The sequence below is a fragment of the Microtus pennsylvanicus genome, chromosome X, assembly GCF_037038515.1.
Source record: "Microtus pennsylvanicus isolate mMicPen1 chromosome X, mMicPen1.hap1, whole genome shotgun sequence".
NCBI classification, from domain to species: Eukaryota; Metazoa; Chordata; class Mammalia; order Rodentia; family Cricetidae; genus Microtus; species Microtus pennsylvanicus.
Genome location: NC_134601.1, coordinates 26945247 through 26960633, shown reverse-complemented (window position 1 = coordinate 26960633; position 15387 = coordinate 26945247). Strand labels below are relative to the sequence as shown.

Below are 15387 nucleotides of genomic sequence, written 5' to 3'. Positions count from 1 at the left end.
TGGTGCCCGCCTCTCCCAACTGATGTAGAAGACCAAGGTCTCGTGTCTGAGAGATGCCAACCCCTCCCACATAGTGTCTGAGAGATGCCCACCCCTCCCACCTAGTGTCTGAGAGCTGCCCACCCCTCCCACCCAGTGTGGAGAACCAAGGCCTTGTGTCTGAGAGATGCCCACCCCTCCCACCTGTGTCTGAGAGGTGCCCACCCTTCCAACCGTATGTATGAGAGGTGGACAACCCTCCCATGTCGTGTAGAGGTCCTTGGCCTCATGTCTGAGAGATGCCCACACCTCCCACCTAGTGTCTGAGATATGCACACCCCTCCCACCTAGTGTCTGAGTGATGCCCACCTCTCCCACCTCGTGTCTGAGAGATGCCAACCAATCCCAGCTAGTGTCTGAGAGATGCCCACCCCTCCCACCTAGTGTCTGAGAGATGCGCACCCCTCCCACCTAGTGTCTGAGAGATGCCCACCCCTACCACCTAGGGTCTGAGTGGTGCCAACCCCTCCCAACTGATTAGAAGACCAAGGGCTCTTGTCTGAGAGATGCCCACCCCTCCCACCTAGTGTCTGAGAGATGCCCACCCCTCCCACCTAGTGTCTGAGAGCTGTCCACCCTTCCCACGTAGGATGGAGAACCAAGGCCTTGTGTCTGAGAGATGCCCATCCCTCCCACCTGTGTGTGAGAGGTGCCCACCCCTCCAACCTAATGTATGAGAGGTGGACACCCCTCCCATCTCGTGTAGAGGTCCTTGGCCTCATGTCTGAGAGATGCCCACACCTCCCACCTAGTGTCTGAGAGGTCCCCACCCCTCCCAGCTGGTTTAGAGGACCAAGGTTTCGTGTCTGAGAGATGCCCACCCCTCCAACCTAGTTTCTGATAAATGCCCACCTCTCACACCTAGTGTCTGAGAGGTGCCCTCCCCTCCCACCTTGTGTCTGAGAGATGCACACCCCTGCCAGCAAGTGTATGAAATATGCACACCCCTCCCACCTAGTGTCTGAGAGATGCCCACCCCTCCCACCTTGTTTCTGAGAGGTGCCCACCCCTCCAACCTAGTGTCTGAGAAATGCCCACCCCTCCCATTAGTGTGTGAGAGATGCCCACCCCTCCAACCTAGTGTCTGAGAGATGCTCACCCATCGCACCTAGTGTCTGAGAGATGCCCACCCTTACCAACTAGTGTGTGAGTCGTGCCCACCCCTCCCAACTGAGGTAGAAGACCAAGGACTCGTGTCTGAGTTATGCCCACCCCTCCCACCTAGTGTTTGAGAGACCTCACCCCTCCCACCTAGCGTCTTTGAAATGCTCACGCCTCCCACCTAGTGTGGAGAACCAAGGCCTTGTATCTGAGAGATGCTCACCCCTGCTACCTAGTTTCTGAGAGATACCCACCCCTCCACCAGGTGTCTGAGAGGTGCGCACCCCTCCCACCTTGTGTCTGAGAGATGCCCACCCCTGCCTGCTAATGTCTGAGAGATGCCCACCCCTCCCACCTAGTGACCGAGAGATGCCCACACCTCCAACCTAGTGTCTGAGAGATGCCCACCCATGGCACCTAGTGTGTGAGAGAAGCCTACCCCTCACACCTAGAGTCTGATAAATGCTAACCCCTCCCACCTAGTGTAGAGGACCAAGGGCTCTTGTCTGAGAGATGCCCACCCCTCCCACCTAGTGCCTGAGAGATGCCGACCCACCCCAACTAGTGTGGAAGACCAAGGCCTCGTGTCTGAGAGATGTCCACCCCTCCCACCTTGTGTCTGAGAGATACCCACCCCGCGCACCTAGTGTCTGAGAGGTGAGCACCCCTCCCATCTAGTGTCTGAGATGCCCACCCCTCCCACCTAGTGTCTGAGGGGTGTGCACCCCTCCCATCTAGTGTCTGAGAGATGCCCACCCCTACCACCTAGTGTCTGAGAGATGCCCACCCTCCCCACCTAGTGTAGAAAACCAAGGGCTCGTGTCTGAGAGATGCCCACCCCTCCCACCTAGTGTCTGAGAGGTGCCCACCCCTCCCACCTAGTGTTGAAGAGATGCCCTTCCCTCCACCTAGTGTCTGAGAGATGCCCAACCCCTCCCACTTCTTGTCTGGGAGGTGCCCACCCCTCCCACCTAGTGTCTGATAGATGCCCACCCCTCCCACCTAGTGTCTGAGAGATGCCCACCCCTCCCACCTAGTGTCTGAGAGATGCCGACCCCTCCCAACTAGTGTAGAAGACCAAGGCCGTGTGTCTGTGTGATGTCCACCCCTGCAACCTAGTTTCTGAGAGATACCCACCCCTCCCACCTAGTGTCTGAGAGATGCCCACCCCTCCCACCTAGTGTCTGAGAGATGCCCACCACTCCCAACTAGTGTCTGAGAGATGCCACCCCTCCAACCTGGTGTCTGAGAGATGCCCATCCATCGCACCTAGTGTCTGAGAGATGCCCACCCCTACCACCTAGTGTCTGAGTGGTGCCCACCCCTCCCAACTGATGTAGAAGACCAAGGGCTCGTGTCTGAGAGATGCCCACCTCTCCCACCTAGTGTCTGAGAGTTGCCCACCCCTCCCACCTAGTGTCTGAGAGATGCCCACTCCTACCACCTAGTGTCTGAGTGGTGCCCTCCTCTCCCAACTGATGTAGAAGACAAAGGGCTCGTGTCTGAGAGATGCCAACCCCTCCCACATAGTGTCTGAGAGATGCCCACCCCTCCCACCTAGTGTCTGAGAGCTGTCCACCCCTCCCACCTAGTGTGGAGAACCAAGGCCTTGTGTCTGAGAGACGCCCACCCATCCCACCTGTGTCTGAGAGGTGCCCACCCTTCCAACAGAATGTATGAGAGGTGGACAACCCTCCCATGTCGTGTAGAGGTCCTTGGCCTCATGTCTGAGAGATGCCCACACCTCCCACCTAGTGTCTGAGAGGTGCCCACCCATCCCAGCTGGTTTAGAGGACCAAGGTTTTGTGTCTGAGAGATGCCCACCCCTCCAACCTAGTTTCTGATAAATACCCACCTCTCACACCTAGTGTCTGAGAGGTGCCCACCCCTCCCACCTTGTGTCTGAGAGATGCCCACCCCTGCCAGCTAGTGTCTGAGATATGCACACCCCTCCCACCTAGTGTCTGAGAGATGCCGACCCCTCCCACCTAGTGACTAAGAGATGCCCTCCAATCCCACCTAGTGTCTGAGAGATGCCCACCCGTCCCACCTAGTGTCTGAGAGATGCTTACCCTCCCACCTAATGTCTGAGTAATGCTAACACCTCCCAACCAGTGTAGAGGACCAAGGGCTCATGTCTGAGAGATGACCACCCCTCCCACCTAGTGTCTGAGAAATGCTAACCCCTCCCAACTAGTGTAGAAGACCAAGGCCTTGTGTCTGAGAGATGTCCACCCCTGCAACCTAGTGTCTGAGAGATACCGACCCCTCCCACCTATTATCTGAGAGGTGCTCACCCCTCAACCTAGTGTCTGAGAGATGCTTACCCTCCCACCTAATGTCTGAGAAATGCTAACACCTCCCAACCAGTGTAGAGGACCAAGGGCTCATGTCTGAGAGATGCCCACCCCTCCCACCTAGTGTCTGAGAGATGCCCACCCCTCCCACCTAGTGTCTGAGAAATGCTAACCCCTCCCAACTAGTGTAGAAGACCAAGGCCTTGTGTCTGAGAGATGTCCACCCCTGCAACCTAGTGTCTGAGAGATACCGACCCCTCCCACCTATTATCTGAGAGGTGCTCACCCCTCAACCTAGAGTCTGAGAGATGCAGACCCCTCCCACCTAGTGTCTGAGAGAGGTCCACCCCTCCAACCTAGTGTCTGAGAGATGACACCCATCGCACCTAGTGTCTGAGAGATGCCCACCCCTCCCACCTTGTGTCTGAGAGATACCCTCCCCTCCCACCTAGTGTCTGAGAGGTGCGCACCCCTCCCATCTAGTGTCTGAGAGACGCCCACCCCTACCACCTAGTGTCTGAGAGATGCCCACCCTCCCCACCTAGTGTAGAAAACCAAGGGCTCGTGTCTGAGAGATGCCCACCCCTCCCACCTAGTGTCTGATAGGTCCCCACCCCTCCCACCTAGTGTTGAAGAGATGCCCTTCCCTCCACCTAGTGTCTGAGAGATGCCCAACCCCTCCCACTTCTTGTCTGGGAGGTGCCCACCCCTCCCACCTAGTGTCTGAGAGATGCCCACCCCTCCCACCTAGTGTCTGAGAGATGCCCACCCCTCCCACCTAGTGTCTGAGAGATGCCGACCGCTCCCAACTAGTGTAGAAGACCAAGGCCGTGTGTCTGTGTGCTGTCCACCCCTGCAACCTAATGTCTAAGAGATACCCACCCCTCCCACCTAGTGTCTGAGAGATGCCCACCCCTCCCACCTAGTGTCTGAGAGATGCCCTCCACTCCCAACTAGTGTCTGAGAGATGCCACCCCTCCAACCTGGTGTCTGAGAGATGCCCATCCATCGCACCTAGTGTCTGAGAGATGCCCACCCCTACCACCTAGTGTCTGAGTGGTGCCCACCTCTCCCAACTGATGTAGAAGACCAAGGGCTCATGTCTGAGAGATGCCCACCTCTCCCACCTAGTGTCTGTGAGTTGCCCACCCCTCCCACCTAGTGTCTGTGAGATGCCCACTCCTACCACCTAGTGTCTGAGTGGTGCCCGCCTCTCCCAACTGATGTAGAAGACCAAGGTCTCGTGTCTGAGAGATGCCAACCCCTCCCACATAGTGTCTGAGAGATGCCCACCCCTCCCACCTAGTGTCTGAGAGCTGCCCACCCCTCCCACCCAGTGTGGAGAACCAAGGCCTTGTGTCTGAGAGATGCCCACCCCTCCCACCTGTGTCTGAGAGGTGCCCACCCTTCCAACCGTATGTATGAGAGGTGGACAACCCTCCCATGTCGTGTAGAGGTCCTTGGCCTCATGTCTGAGAGATGCCCACACCTCCCACCTAGTGTCTGAGATATGCACACCCCTCCCACCTAGTGTCTGAGTGATGCCCACCTCTCCCACCTCGTGTCTGAGAGATGCCAACCAATCCCAGCTAGTGTCTGAGAGATGCCCACCCCTCCCACCTAGTGTCTGAGAGATGCGCACCCCTCCCACCTAGTGTCTGAGAGATGCCCACCCCTACCACCTAGGGTCTGAGTGGTGCCAACCCCTCCCAACTGATTAGAAGACCAAGGGCTCTTGTCTGAGAGATGCCCACCCCTCCCACCTAGTGTCTGAGAGATGCCCACCCCTCCCACCTAGTGTCTGAGAGCTGTCCACCCTTCCCACGTAGGATGGAGAACCAAGGCCTTGTGTCTGAGAGATGCCCATCCCTCCCACCTGTGTGTGAGAGGTGCCCACCCCTCCAACCTAATGTATGAGAGGTGGACACCCCTCCCATCTCGTGTAGAGGTCCTTGGCCTCATGTCTGAGAGATGCCCACACCTCCCACCTAGTGTCTGAGAGGTCCCCACCCCTCCCAGCTGGTTTAGAGGACCAAGGTTTCGTGTCTGAGAGATGCCCACCCCTCCAACCTAGTTTCTGATAAATACCCACCTCTCACACCCAGTGTCTGAAAGGTGCCCACCCCTCCCACCTTGTGTCTGAGAGATGCCCACCCCTGCCAGCTAGTGTCTGAGATATGCACACCCCTCCCACCTAGTGTCTGAGAGATGCCAACCCCTCCCACCTAGTAACTAAGAGATGCCCTCCAATCCCACCTAGTGTCTGAGAGATGCCCACCTGTCCCACCTAGTGTCTGAGAAATGCTAACACCTCCCAACCAGTGTAGAGGACCAAGGGCTCGTGTCTGAGAGATGCCCACCCCTCCCACCTAGTGTCTGAGAGATGCACACCCCTTCCTCCTAGTGTCTGAGAGATGCCCACCCCTCCCAACTAGTGTAGAAGACCAAGGCCTTGTGTCTGAGAGATGTCCACCCATGCAAGCTAGTGTCTGAGAGATACCCACCCTTCCCACCTAGTGTCTGCGAGGTGCGCACCCCTCAACCTAGAGTCTGAGAGATGCAGACCCCTCCCAACTAGTGTCTGAGAGATGCCCACCCCTCCAACATAGTGTCTGAGAGATGCCCACCAATCGCACCTAGTGTCTGAGAGATATCCAGCCCTCCACCTAGTGTCTGAGAGATGCCCACCCATCCCACCTAGTGTTGAAGAGATGCCCACCCCAACCACCTAGTGTCTGAGAGCTGTCCACACCTCCCACCTAGTGTAAAGAACCAAGGCCTTGTGTCTGAGAGATGCCCACCCCTCCCACCTTTGTCTGAGAAGTGCCCACCCCTCCAACCTAATGTATGAGGGGTGGACTCCCTTCCCACCTTGTGTCTGAGAGATGCCCACCCCTGCCAGCTAGTGTCTGAGATATGCACACCCCTCCCACCTAGTGTCTGAGAGATGCCGACCCCTCCCAACTAGTGTAGAAGACCAAGGCCTTGTGTCTGAGAGATGTCCACCCCTGCAACCTAGTGTCTGAGAGATACCCACCCCTCCCACCTAGTGTCTGAGAGGTGCGCACCCCTCCACCTAGAGTCTGAGAGATGCCCACCCCGCCCACCTAGTGTCTGAGAGATGCCCATCCTCCCCAACTAGTGTAGAGGACCAAGGGCTCGTGTCTGAGAGATGCACACCCCTCCCACCTAGTGTTGAAGAGATGCCCACCCCTCCCATCTAGTGTCTGAGAGGTGCCCACCCCTCCCACCTAGTGTTGAAGAGATGCCCACCCCTCCCACCTAGTGTCTGAGAGCTGCCCACCCCTCCCACCTAGTGTGGAGAACCAATGACTTGTGTCTGAGAGATGCCCACCCCTCCGACGTGTGTCTAAGAGGTGCCCACCACTCCAACATAATGTATGAGAGGTGAACACCCCTCCCAGCTGGTTTAGAGGACCAAGGTTTCGTGTCTCAGAGATGCCCACCCCTCCAACCTAGTTTCTGGTAAATGCCCACCTCTCACAACTAGTGTCTGAGAGGTGCCCACCCCTCCCACCTAGCGTCTGAGAGATGCCCACACCTCCCACCTAGTGTCTGAGAGATGCCCACCCCTCCCACCTTGTGTCTGAGAGGTGCCCACCCCTCCCACCTATGTCTGAGAGATGCCCACCCCTCTCACCTAGTGTCTAAGAGATGCCCACCCATCCAACCTAGTGTCTGATAGATGCCCACCCTTGCACCTAGTATCTGAGAGAAGCCCACCCATCGCACCTAGTGTCTGAGAGATGCCCACCCCTTTCACCTAGTGTGTGAGAGTTGCCTACCACTCCCACCTAGTGTCTGAGAGATGCCCACCCCTCCCACCTTTTGTCTGAGAGGTGCCCACCCCTCCCACCTAGTGTCTGAGAGATGCCCACCCCTCCCACCTAGTGTCTAAGAGATGCCCACCCATCCAACCTAGTGTCTGATAGATGCCCACCCTCGCACCTAGTATCTGAGAGAAGCCCACCCATCGCACCTAGTGTCTGAGAGATGCCCACCCCTTTCACCTAGTGTGTGAGAGTTGCCTACCACTCCCACCTAGTGTCTGAGAGATGCCCACCCCTCCAACCTAGTGTCTGAGAGATGCTCACCCATCGCACCTAGTGTCTGAGAGATGCCCACCCCTACCACCTAGTGTCTGAATCGTGCCCACCCCTCCCAACTGATGTAGAAGACCAAGGGCTCGTGTCTGAGAGATGCCCACCCCTCCCACCTAGTGTCTGAGAGACGCCCACCCCTCCCACCTAGTGTCTTTGAGCTGCCCACCCCTCCCACCTAGTGTGGAGAACCAAGGCCTTGTGTCTGAGAGATGCCCACCCCTCCGACCTGTGTCTGAGAAGTGCCCACTCCTTCAAGCTAGTGTATAAGAGGTGGACACCCCTCCCATCTCGTGTATAGGTCCTTGGCCTCGTGTCTGAGAGATGCCCACGCCTCCCACCTAGTGTCTGAGAGGTGCCCACCCTTCCCAGCTGGTTTAGAGGACCAATATTTTGTGTCTAGAGATGCCCACCCCTACAACCTAGTCTCTGATAAATGCCCACCTCTCATACCTAGTGTCTGAGAGGTGCCCACCCCTCCCACCTTGTGTCTGATAGATGCCCACCCCGGCCAGCTAGTGTCTGAGATATGCACACCCCTCCCACCTAGTGTCTGAGAGTTGCCCACCCCTCCCACCTAGTGTCTGAGTGGTGCCGGCCCCTCCCACCGAGTGTGAGAGGTGGACACCCCTCCCACCTGTTGTAAAGGGCCAAGGCTTCATGTCTGAGAGAGGCTCAATCCTCCCCACTATTGTCTGAGAGGTGCCCACCGCTCGTACCTAGTGTCTAAGAGATACCCACCCTTCCCACCTTGTGTCTGAGAGATGCCACCCCTCCCACCTAGTGTCTGAGAGATGCCCACCCCTCCCACCTTGTGTCTGAGAGATGCCACCCCTCCCACCTAGTATCTGAGAGATGCCCACCCCTCCCACCTAGCATCTGTGAGATGCCCACCCCTCCACCTAGTGTCTGAGAGGTGCCCACCACTCCTTCCTAGTATGTGAGAGATGCCCACCCCGCCCACCTAGTGTCTGAGAGATGCCCACATTTCCCACCTAGTGTCTGAGAAATACTAACCCCTCCCACCTGGTGTAGAGGACCAAGGCTTCGTGTCTAAGAGATGTCCACCCCTACCACCTACGTCTGAGAGATTCCCACCCCTCCTATCTAGTGTCTGAGAATTTCCAACCCCTCCCAACTTGTGTAGAGGATCAATGCCTCATGTATTAGAGATGCCCCACCCCTCCCATCTAGTGCCTGTGAGATGCCCACCCCACCCACCTGGTGTAGAGGACCAAGGACACGTGTCTGAGAGATGCCCACCCCACCACCTAGAGTCTGAGAGATGCCCACCCCTACCACCTAGTTGAAAGAGGTGCCCACCCCTCCCTCTAAGTGTCTGAAAGGTGCCCACCCCTCCCACCTAGTGTCTGAGAGATGCCCACCACTCCCACCTAGTGTCTGAGAGATGCCCACCCCTCAATCCTAGTGTCTGAGAGATGCCCACCCATTGCACGTAGTGTCTGAGAGATGCCCACCCCTACCACCTAGTGTCTGAGTGGTGTCCACCCCTCCCAACTGATGTAGAAGACCAAGGGCTCGTGTGTGAGAGATTCCCACCCCTCCCACCTAGTGTCTGAGAGATGCCCAACCCTCCCACCTAGTGTCTGAGAGATGCACACCCCTCCCACCTAGTGTCTGAGAGATGGCGACCCCTCCCACCTAGTGTCTGAGAGCTGCCCACCCCTCCCACCTAGTGTGGAGAATCAAGGCCTTGTGTCTGAGAGTTGCTCACCCCTCCCACCTGTGTCTGAGAGGTGCCCACCCCTCCCAGCTGGTTTAGAGGACCAAGGTTTCGTGTCTGAGAGATGCCCACCCCTACCACCTAGTGTCTGAGAGATGCCCACCCCTCCAACCTAGTGTCTGAGAGATGCCCACCCCTCAATCCTAGTGTCTGAGAGATGCCCACCCATTGCACGTAGTGTCTGAGAGATGCCCACCCCTCCCACCTTGTGTCTGAGAGGTACCCACCCCTCCCACCTAGTTTCTGAGAGATGCCCACCCCTCCCACCTAGTGTCTGAGAGATGCCCACTCCTCCAACCTAGTGTCTGAGAGATGCCCACCCTCGCACCTAGTGTGTGAGAGTTGCCTACCACTCCCACCTAGTGTCTGAGAGATGCCCACCCCTCCAACCTAGTGTCTGAGAGATACCCACCCATCCCACCTAGTGTCTGAGAGATGCGCACTCCTACTACCTAGGGTCTGAGAGATGCCCACCCCTCCCACCTACTGTCTGAGAAATGCTAACCCCTCGCAACTAGTGTAGAGTACCAAGGGCTCCTGTCTGAGAGATGCTCACTCCTTCCACCTAGTGTCTGAGAGATGCCCACCCCTTCCACCTTGTGTCTGAGAGATGCCCATCCCTCCACCTTGTGTCTGAGAGGTGCCTACCCCTCCCACCTTGTGTCTGAGAAATGCTAACCCCTCCCACCTGGTTTAGAGGACCAAGGCCTCGTGTCTAACAGATGCCCACCCCTCCCACCTAGTATCTGAGAGATGCCCACCCCTCCAACCTAGTGTCTGAAAGATGCCCTCCCCTCCCCCCAGTGTCTGAGAAGTGCTCATCCCTCCCACTGGGTGTAGAGGACCAAGGCCTCATGTCTGAGAGATGCCCACCCCTCTTACCTGGTATAGAGGACCAAGGCCTCATGTCTGAGAAATGCCCACCCCTCCCACCCAGTTTCTGAGAGGTTCCCACCCCTTACACCTAGTGTCTACGAGATGCCCAGACTTCCCACCTCGCGTCTTTGAGATGCCAACCCACCCACCTAGCGTCTGAGAGATGCCCACCCCTCTCACCTGGTGGAGAGGACCAAGGCTTCGTGTGTGAGTGATGCCCACCCCTCCAACCTATTTTCTGTGAAATGCCCACCCCTACCACCTAGCGTCTGAGAGATGCCCAGCCCTCCCACCTAGCGTCTGAGAGATGCCCACCCCTCCCACCTGGTGTAGAGGTCCAAGGCTTCGTGTCTGAGAGATACCAACCCCTCCATCTAGTGTGTGACAGGTGCCCACCCCTCCCACCTGGTGTAGAGGACTTAGTCCTTGTGACTGAGAGATGCCTACACCTTCTACATAGTGTCTGAGAGGTGCCCACCCCTCCCACCTGGTTTAGAGAACCAAGGTGCCCAACCCTCCCACCTATCGTCTGAGAGATGCCCACCCCTCCCACTGGCACAGAGGCTGCATACCGGCGTGTAATACTCCATGATGGGATAGTGGAGCTTATTGCCTTTGCTGGCCCTGCCTGTCAAGAAGCAGGTCTGACAGATATCCACGTTAAACTGTTTCAGACTCCGGTACCTGAGGAAGAGAAGTCGTGGTCACAAAGACAATCCAGTGGACCACAGTGACCTCACCATTTCCCCATTCAGATACGCATACATAAGGGAGTGGGACGCAACCGGCTATACCTAGTCTTGTGAAATCGTCAACCTGTGAAATAGCCTTATTCCACAGACCACCAATCCCCAATGTAATGCCAAGTCCCAGATCCCAGGAAGAGTGGCAAAGGGCATTGCTTCAGCCAGGGTCAAAAGGGGGCCAGGAGGAATAAACTTGTCATGTGGTAGGTTTCTAAACAAGGATGGCCCCATGTACCCTCCCTACCCTGGAGAAGTCAGACCTCCAATATGAAGGTACTTTATTCATTAGCTGTGCCTAAGTTGGCTGAAGGTTGTTTTCAAAGGTTTTCTATAATAGCTCTACTTATATTATGACAGAACAAAGAACAGTCCTTCCCATCTTTGGCTAAAGGCAAGCTAAACTCCCCCGGTCCTAGCAGCACCAAAGAATGCCCAGACTCTGACAACCCAGTGTTTACAAGCTCGGTGTTTACAGCTAAACAGTCAGGTTATTTTTGGGCAGTCATGTTTTCCCTCTGGGTCTAGTTCGCTCAAGTTAAAAGAAGCACAGTGTTTGCAGGGACAGTTGCATGCTAGTAGTCTAAAAAGCTAAAAGGCTGACTGGATTGAGACCGGCACTCAGTGCTTGCCTAGCATGTCCAAGACCCTGGGTTCTGTCCTCAACAGCATACTGACAAACTGTAGGCATTTTATGAGCTCAGTTAGCTTTGCAGAGGAAGGAGTAGGCTATAATCAGCGAGGCTTCAAATGAATTTCAATCGCGTTTCATCCCCTAAGCTTGGCTGTGCATTAAGGCGCGCTGTGGGTGCTCGACACTGTAACCTATTGCCATTGATGCTGTTCGTAGCTGAGAGGAATGTGTACTTACAACAAACCTCATGAAGTTTGGGGGTTTATGATCTTGTGTCGGGCTGCATTTGTAGCCATCCGCAGCTGTATAGCTGCTGGTCGTTTGCACCTATGAGACCATTTACATCTATGGCACTGGTTGGGTTTCTTCTATGGGAAATGCTTGCCATGTTTGCTCAGGTTTTGCTGGCAGAGTGTCTGCTAACCCAGAAATTCGTGATGGGGCATTGCCAACAAATCTCAGATTCTTAAAGATTTATTTATTACGTATTTTATGTGTATGCGTTTTTTGTCTGCGCACCAGAAGAGGGCATTGGATCCTAGGATAGATGGTTATGAGCCAACATGTGGGTGCTGGGGAATTGAACTTGGGACCGCTGGGGGAACAGCCATTGCTCTTAACTTCTGAGCCATCTCTCCAGTCCCTCAGAGTTTTAGATTAGGGAACTCTTTTAGATTTTGTTAACTTCATCTGCATGGTAGAAATGCTATAAACTGCACACGTGAATCTGTCTCTTTCCAATTCTTCACTGGGATCTTTTGCGTGTACCCTGTTGTTCATTTGTGATGGAAATATTTATATTACAAATGCTCTAAATTAGGGTTCTTTTTTCCCCTTCTTTCTTTGCAGTTGATGGTGAAATATCTGCTGACTCAACATTTGGTACATAGATTTTTTTAAATAATGTTTACTATATATTTCTAAAAACCTGTAGTACTTTGTATTACATCTAGAGCAAAAATATTTCCTTTTTAATTTCTCAGAAGTTAAAATTTTTTCAATAAGAATCTTACAATAATACACCAATAACACAGCATAGACAGACTGTAAAATATAATCATTAACCAATGCCATTTTGTAGCCATTGTTGCACCCCATGGCATTTTTCTCACCCCAGCAGGTGTTCAGTCCCATACCTGAACCCCTTGATGGGGCACTGCCTACAGATAGAGCACTTGGTCTGATGCTTTACTTGCTCAGCGATGGTGACCCGATGCAGAACGGCCAGCCACACCATAGACTGCGGCTCCAAGTTGACCCATTCTAGGAACTCGGAAGCTTCAATGACTGGCTTGCCAGTGCTCTAGAGGAATAAGAAATCCAGTGGATATGACTGGGTTCAAGTACCGCGCTGCTTGCATGCCAGGCAGCTCTTAGTGAAGCAGGGGAACCAGCACCCCTCCAGAAGCTTGTCTACCTTCTGCCTTATCTTAACAGACAATCTTCCTTGCAGGACCCTAGCACCATACTCCAGAGAGCCGTTCGTTCTCTTGTCCCACCTCAACAAAGCTCCTTTACCTCGGAGCACTTGGCACCATGAGATGCTGGCCTCCCCCCTTCCATTCTCACCATCCCTTTCATCTCGCATTCCTTCCTTCTCGAGTCTACAGCTCCATACTTACAAAACGGAAGCAACTACGGACACTGGGCTCCACGTTGCTGCCCCCAAACGCTGCCACTTCGCCCAGCTGACGGGGCACTTGAATGGCTTCATGAAGCAGGGCACCAAGATGGCGTTGGTCACACTGGCTGCCTGAATTGGCCACTTGGCTGAAAAGGTCTGCTGGGCCCATCATCAACAATAGCCAGCCCCAATTTAGGAATGGCCAGAGAATGATGTGAGGAGGAAGAACCGGAAAAGGAAGACAGGGAAAAAGCACATTGCTGAACTAATGATTTTTGAAACCAGAAAATCCAGAAATTCACCTCCAATCTCAACTTCAAGGGTTTTAAAAAGAGCATTCCTGAGTTTGGGGTAGGGGAACTAGACAGACACAAATAGGGCAGCGTCAATGGGAGAGGAAGGGAGGGGGAAAGCGACAGAGAGGGAGAGAGCAGTGGAGAGAGTGATGAAGAGGTAGAGCACAGGAGGAGAACAGAAAAGAGAAAGAAACTGACAGATAGATATTGATGGGGAGGTGGGGGGAGATAAAGAGAGGGGGAGGAAAGAGAAAGAAAGAAAGAAAGAAAGAAAGAAAGAAAGAAAAGGGAGAGGAAAGGAGGTCTGTGTGTGTGGGGGGGGGAGGGAGGGACAGAGAGAAAGAGAGGGAAAGAAAGGAAAGAAACAAAGGAAGGAAGGAAGAAAGAAAGAAAGAAAGAAAGAAAGAAAGAAAGAAAGAAAGAGCGCTAAGTAACACAGTCAGTACCGGGCACAGATGTTACAGTACTGGGAAAGCGGATGCCTCCTGGGTGTGGGAACACGCACTAGGCAGCTTTCCCCACCCTCAAGATAGGACAGCTCTTCTAAAACCTCCTCTAGCCCAAGCCAACAACCTTAGCAACCCACCTCTGGCTGTATCATCCATTGCTTTGAACCTCACCTAAGGCCTAGAAAATACACAGGGGGACTGAAAACATCACCAGGTGGTGCGAGTACTCCTCTGCGGAGTCCAAAGACAAAAATTCTGTGTATTTTCTGGTCTCCCTCCTTCCTCTCCTGCAACCCCCCCCCCCAGCATCACTGCAGATGCTGGAGTTACACTCACACTGAAGTTTTTCTTTCACTTCGGTGCCACACAGGCACGCGATGCCAGTCTTAAAGGACAATGCTCTCATCTTCCCACTGCGACCACTAGGTTTAAAGGAAGAGACAGAGGACATGGATATACGAAGGGTGGATATGTTGGCAGTCTTTTCCCTCACTGATTTGACCCGGCAGCCAACCATGCCCTAAGCTGAACCCATCCAAGTACACCATGGGAGCAAGCCCTTCCCACCACAGCCAGTGGACATGCCCCATTGGATTGATTTGGGAGATGGTTTCCAGGGCCAAAAGCCTTTACCTATCAAAAACATTGAGAAGCCAGTTCAGGCTCATGTCCACACACAGTGGCACATTGACTAGGATGCCTCTTTCCTCCTCCAGTCGCTCATACAAGGCGGTCAGGCAGTGAATGACCTCCACCACGTCCATCACATGTTCACTGGCCTGCAAATCATGCTCATTGAAGACCTCCAGAGCTGTAGTCAAAGTTACCAGATCCACTGGAAAGGAAGGAAGAAAAGGAAAATGCAGCCCCAAGAAGAAGCAGGGAACTGATGAGGCAAGGTGTCACCCAATCTGGTACCAGCTCCAGACCAATCATTCGCAGATATGCCATAAACTTATTCTTTACCATGACCCCCCCCATCCCATGGAAGAGCAAGGCAGGAGGGGTCACCCCACTGTAGCACATGTCTGTGTACATCAGGTCTTTCACACCAGTTTTGAGGAAATGGCGAAATGTGAATAAGCGCACCGCCTGTGTTGTACTAACTCCCAGGGGATCACATCCCCGTTTAAGTTTCTCTGTTTGCAAAAGGTTTTTTTCTTTTTTTTAAAATATTTATTTATTTATTATGTATACAATATTCTGTCTGTATGTAAGCCTGAAGGCCAGAAGAGGGCACCAGACCTCTTTACAGGTGGTGTGGTTGCTGGGAATTGAACTCAGGACCTTTGGAAGAGCAGGCAATGCTCTTAACCACTGAGCCATCACTCCAGCCCAAAAGGTTTTTTTTCTTATCTTTTAAACTAATTTCAGAGGTACAAAGGACTGAGGCCCTGGTCTCGCTCATAATGGGCCCTCTATCCCCGAGCTCAACCCTCAGCCCAACATCAGTTTCATCTGAA

At 54.1% G+C, this 15387-nt stretch overlaps 1 protein-coding gene across 2 annotated transcripts in view; it reads right to left on the bottom strand.

The window, feature by feature from the left end:
* Drp2 (dystrophin related protein 2) overlaps positions 1 to 15387 on the bottom strand; it is an 82942-nt gene that overhangs the window by 32629 nt on the left and 34926 nt on the right. For both annotated transcript variants that reach the window (XM_075957369.1, XM_075957370.1), the window contains 5 exons: positions 14558 to 14759; positions 14261 to 14346; positions 13178 to 13335; positions 12692 to 12858; positions 10751 to 10862 (listed from right to left, as the gene is read on the bottom strand). In XM_075957369.1, the coding sequence (XP_075813484.1) occupies positions 10751 to 10862; positions 12692 to 12858; positions 13178 to 13335; positions 14261 to 14346; positions 14558 to 14759 (725 nt within the window). The remainder of the gene's footprint in view (positions 1 to 10750; positions 10863 to 12691; positions 12859 to 13177; positions 13336 to 14260; positions 14347 to 14557; positions 14760 to 15387) is intronic.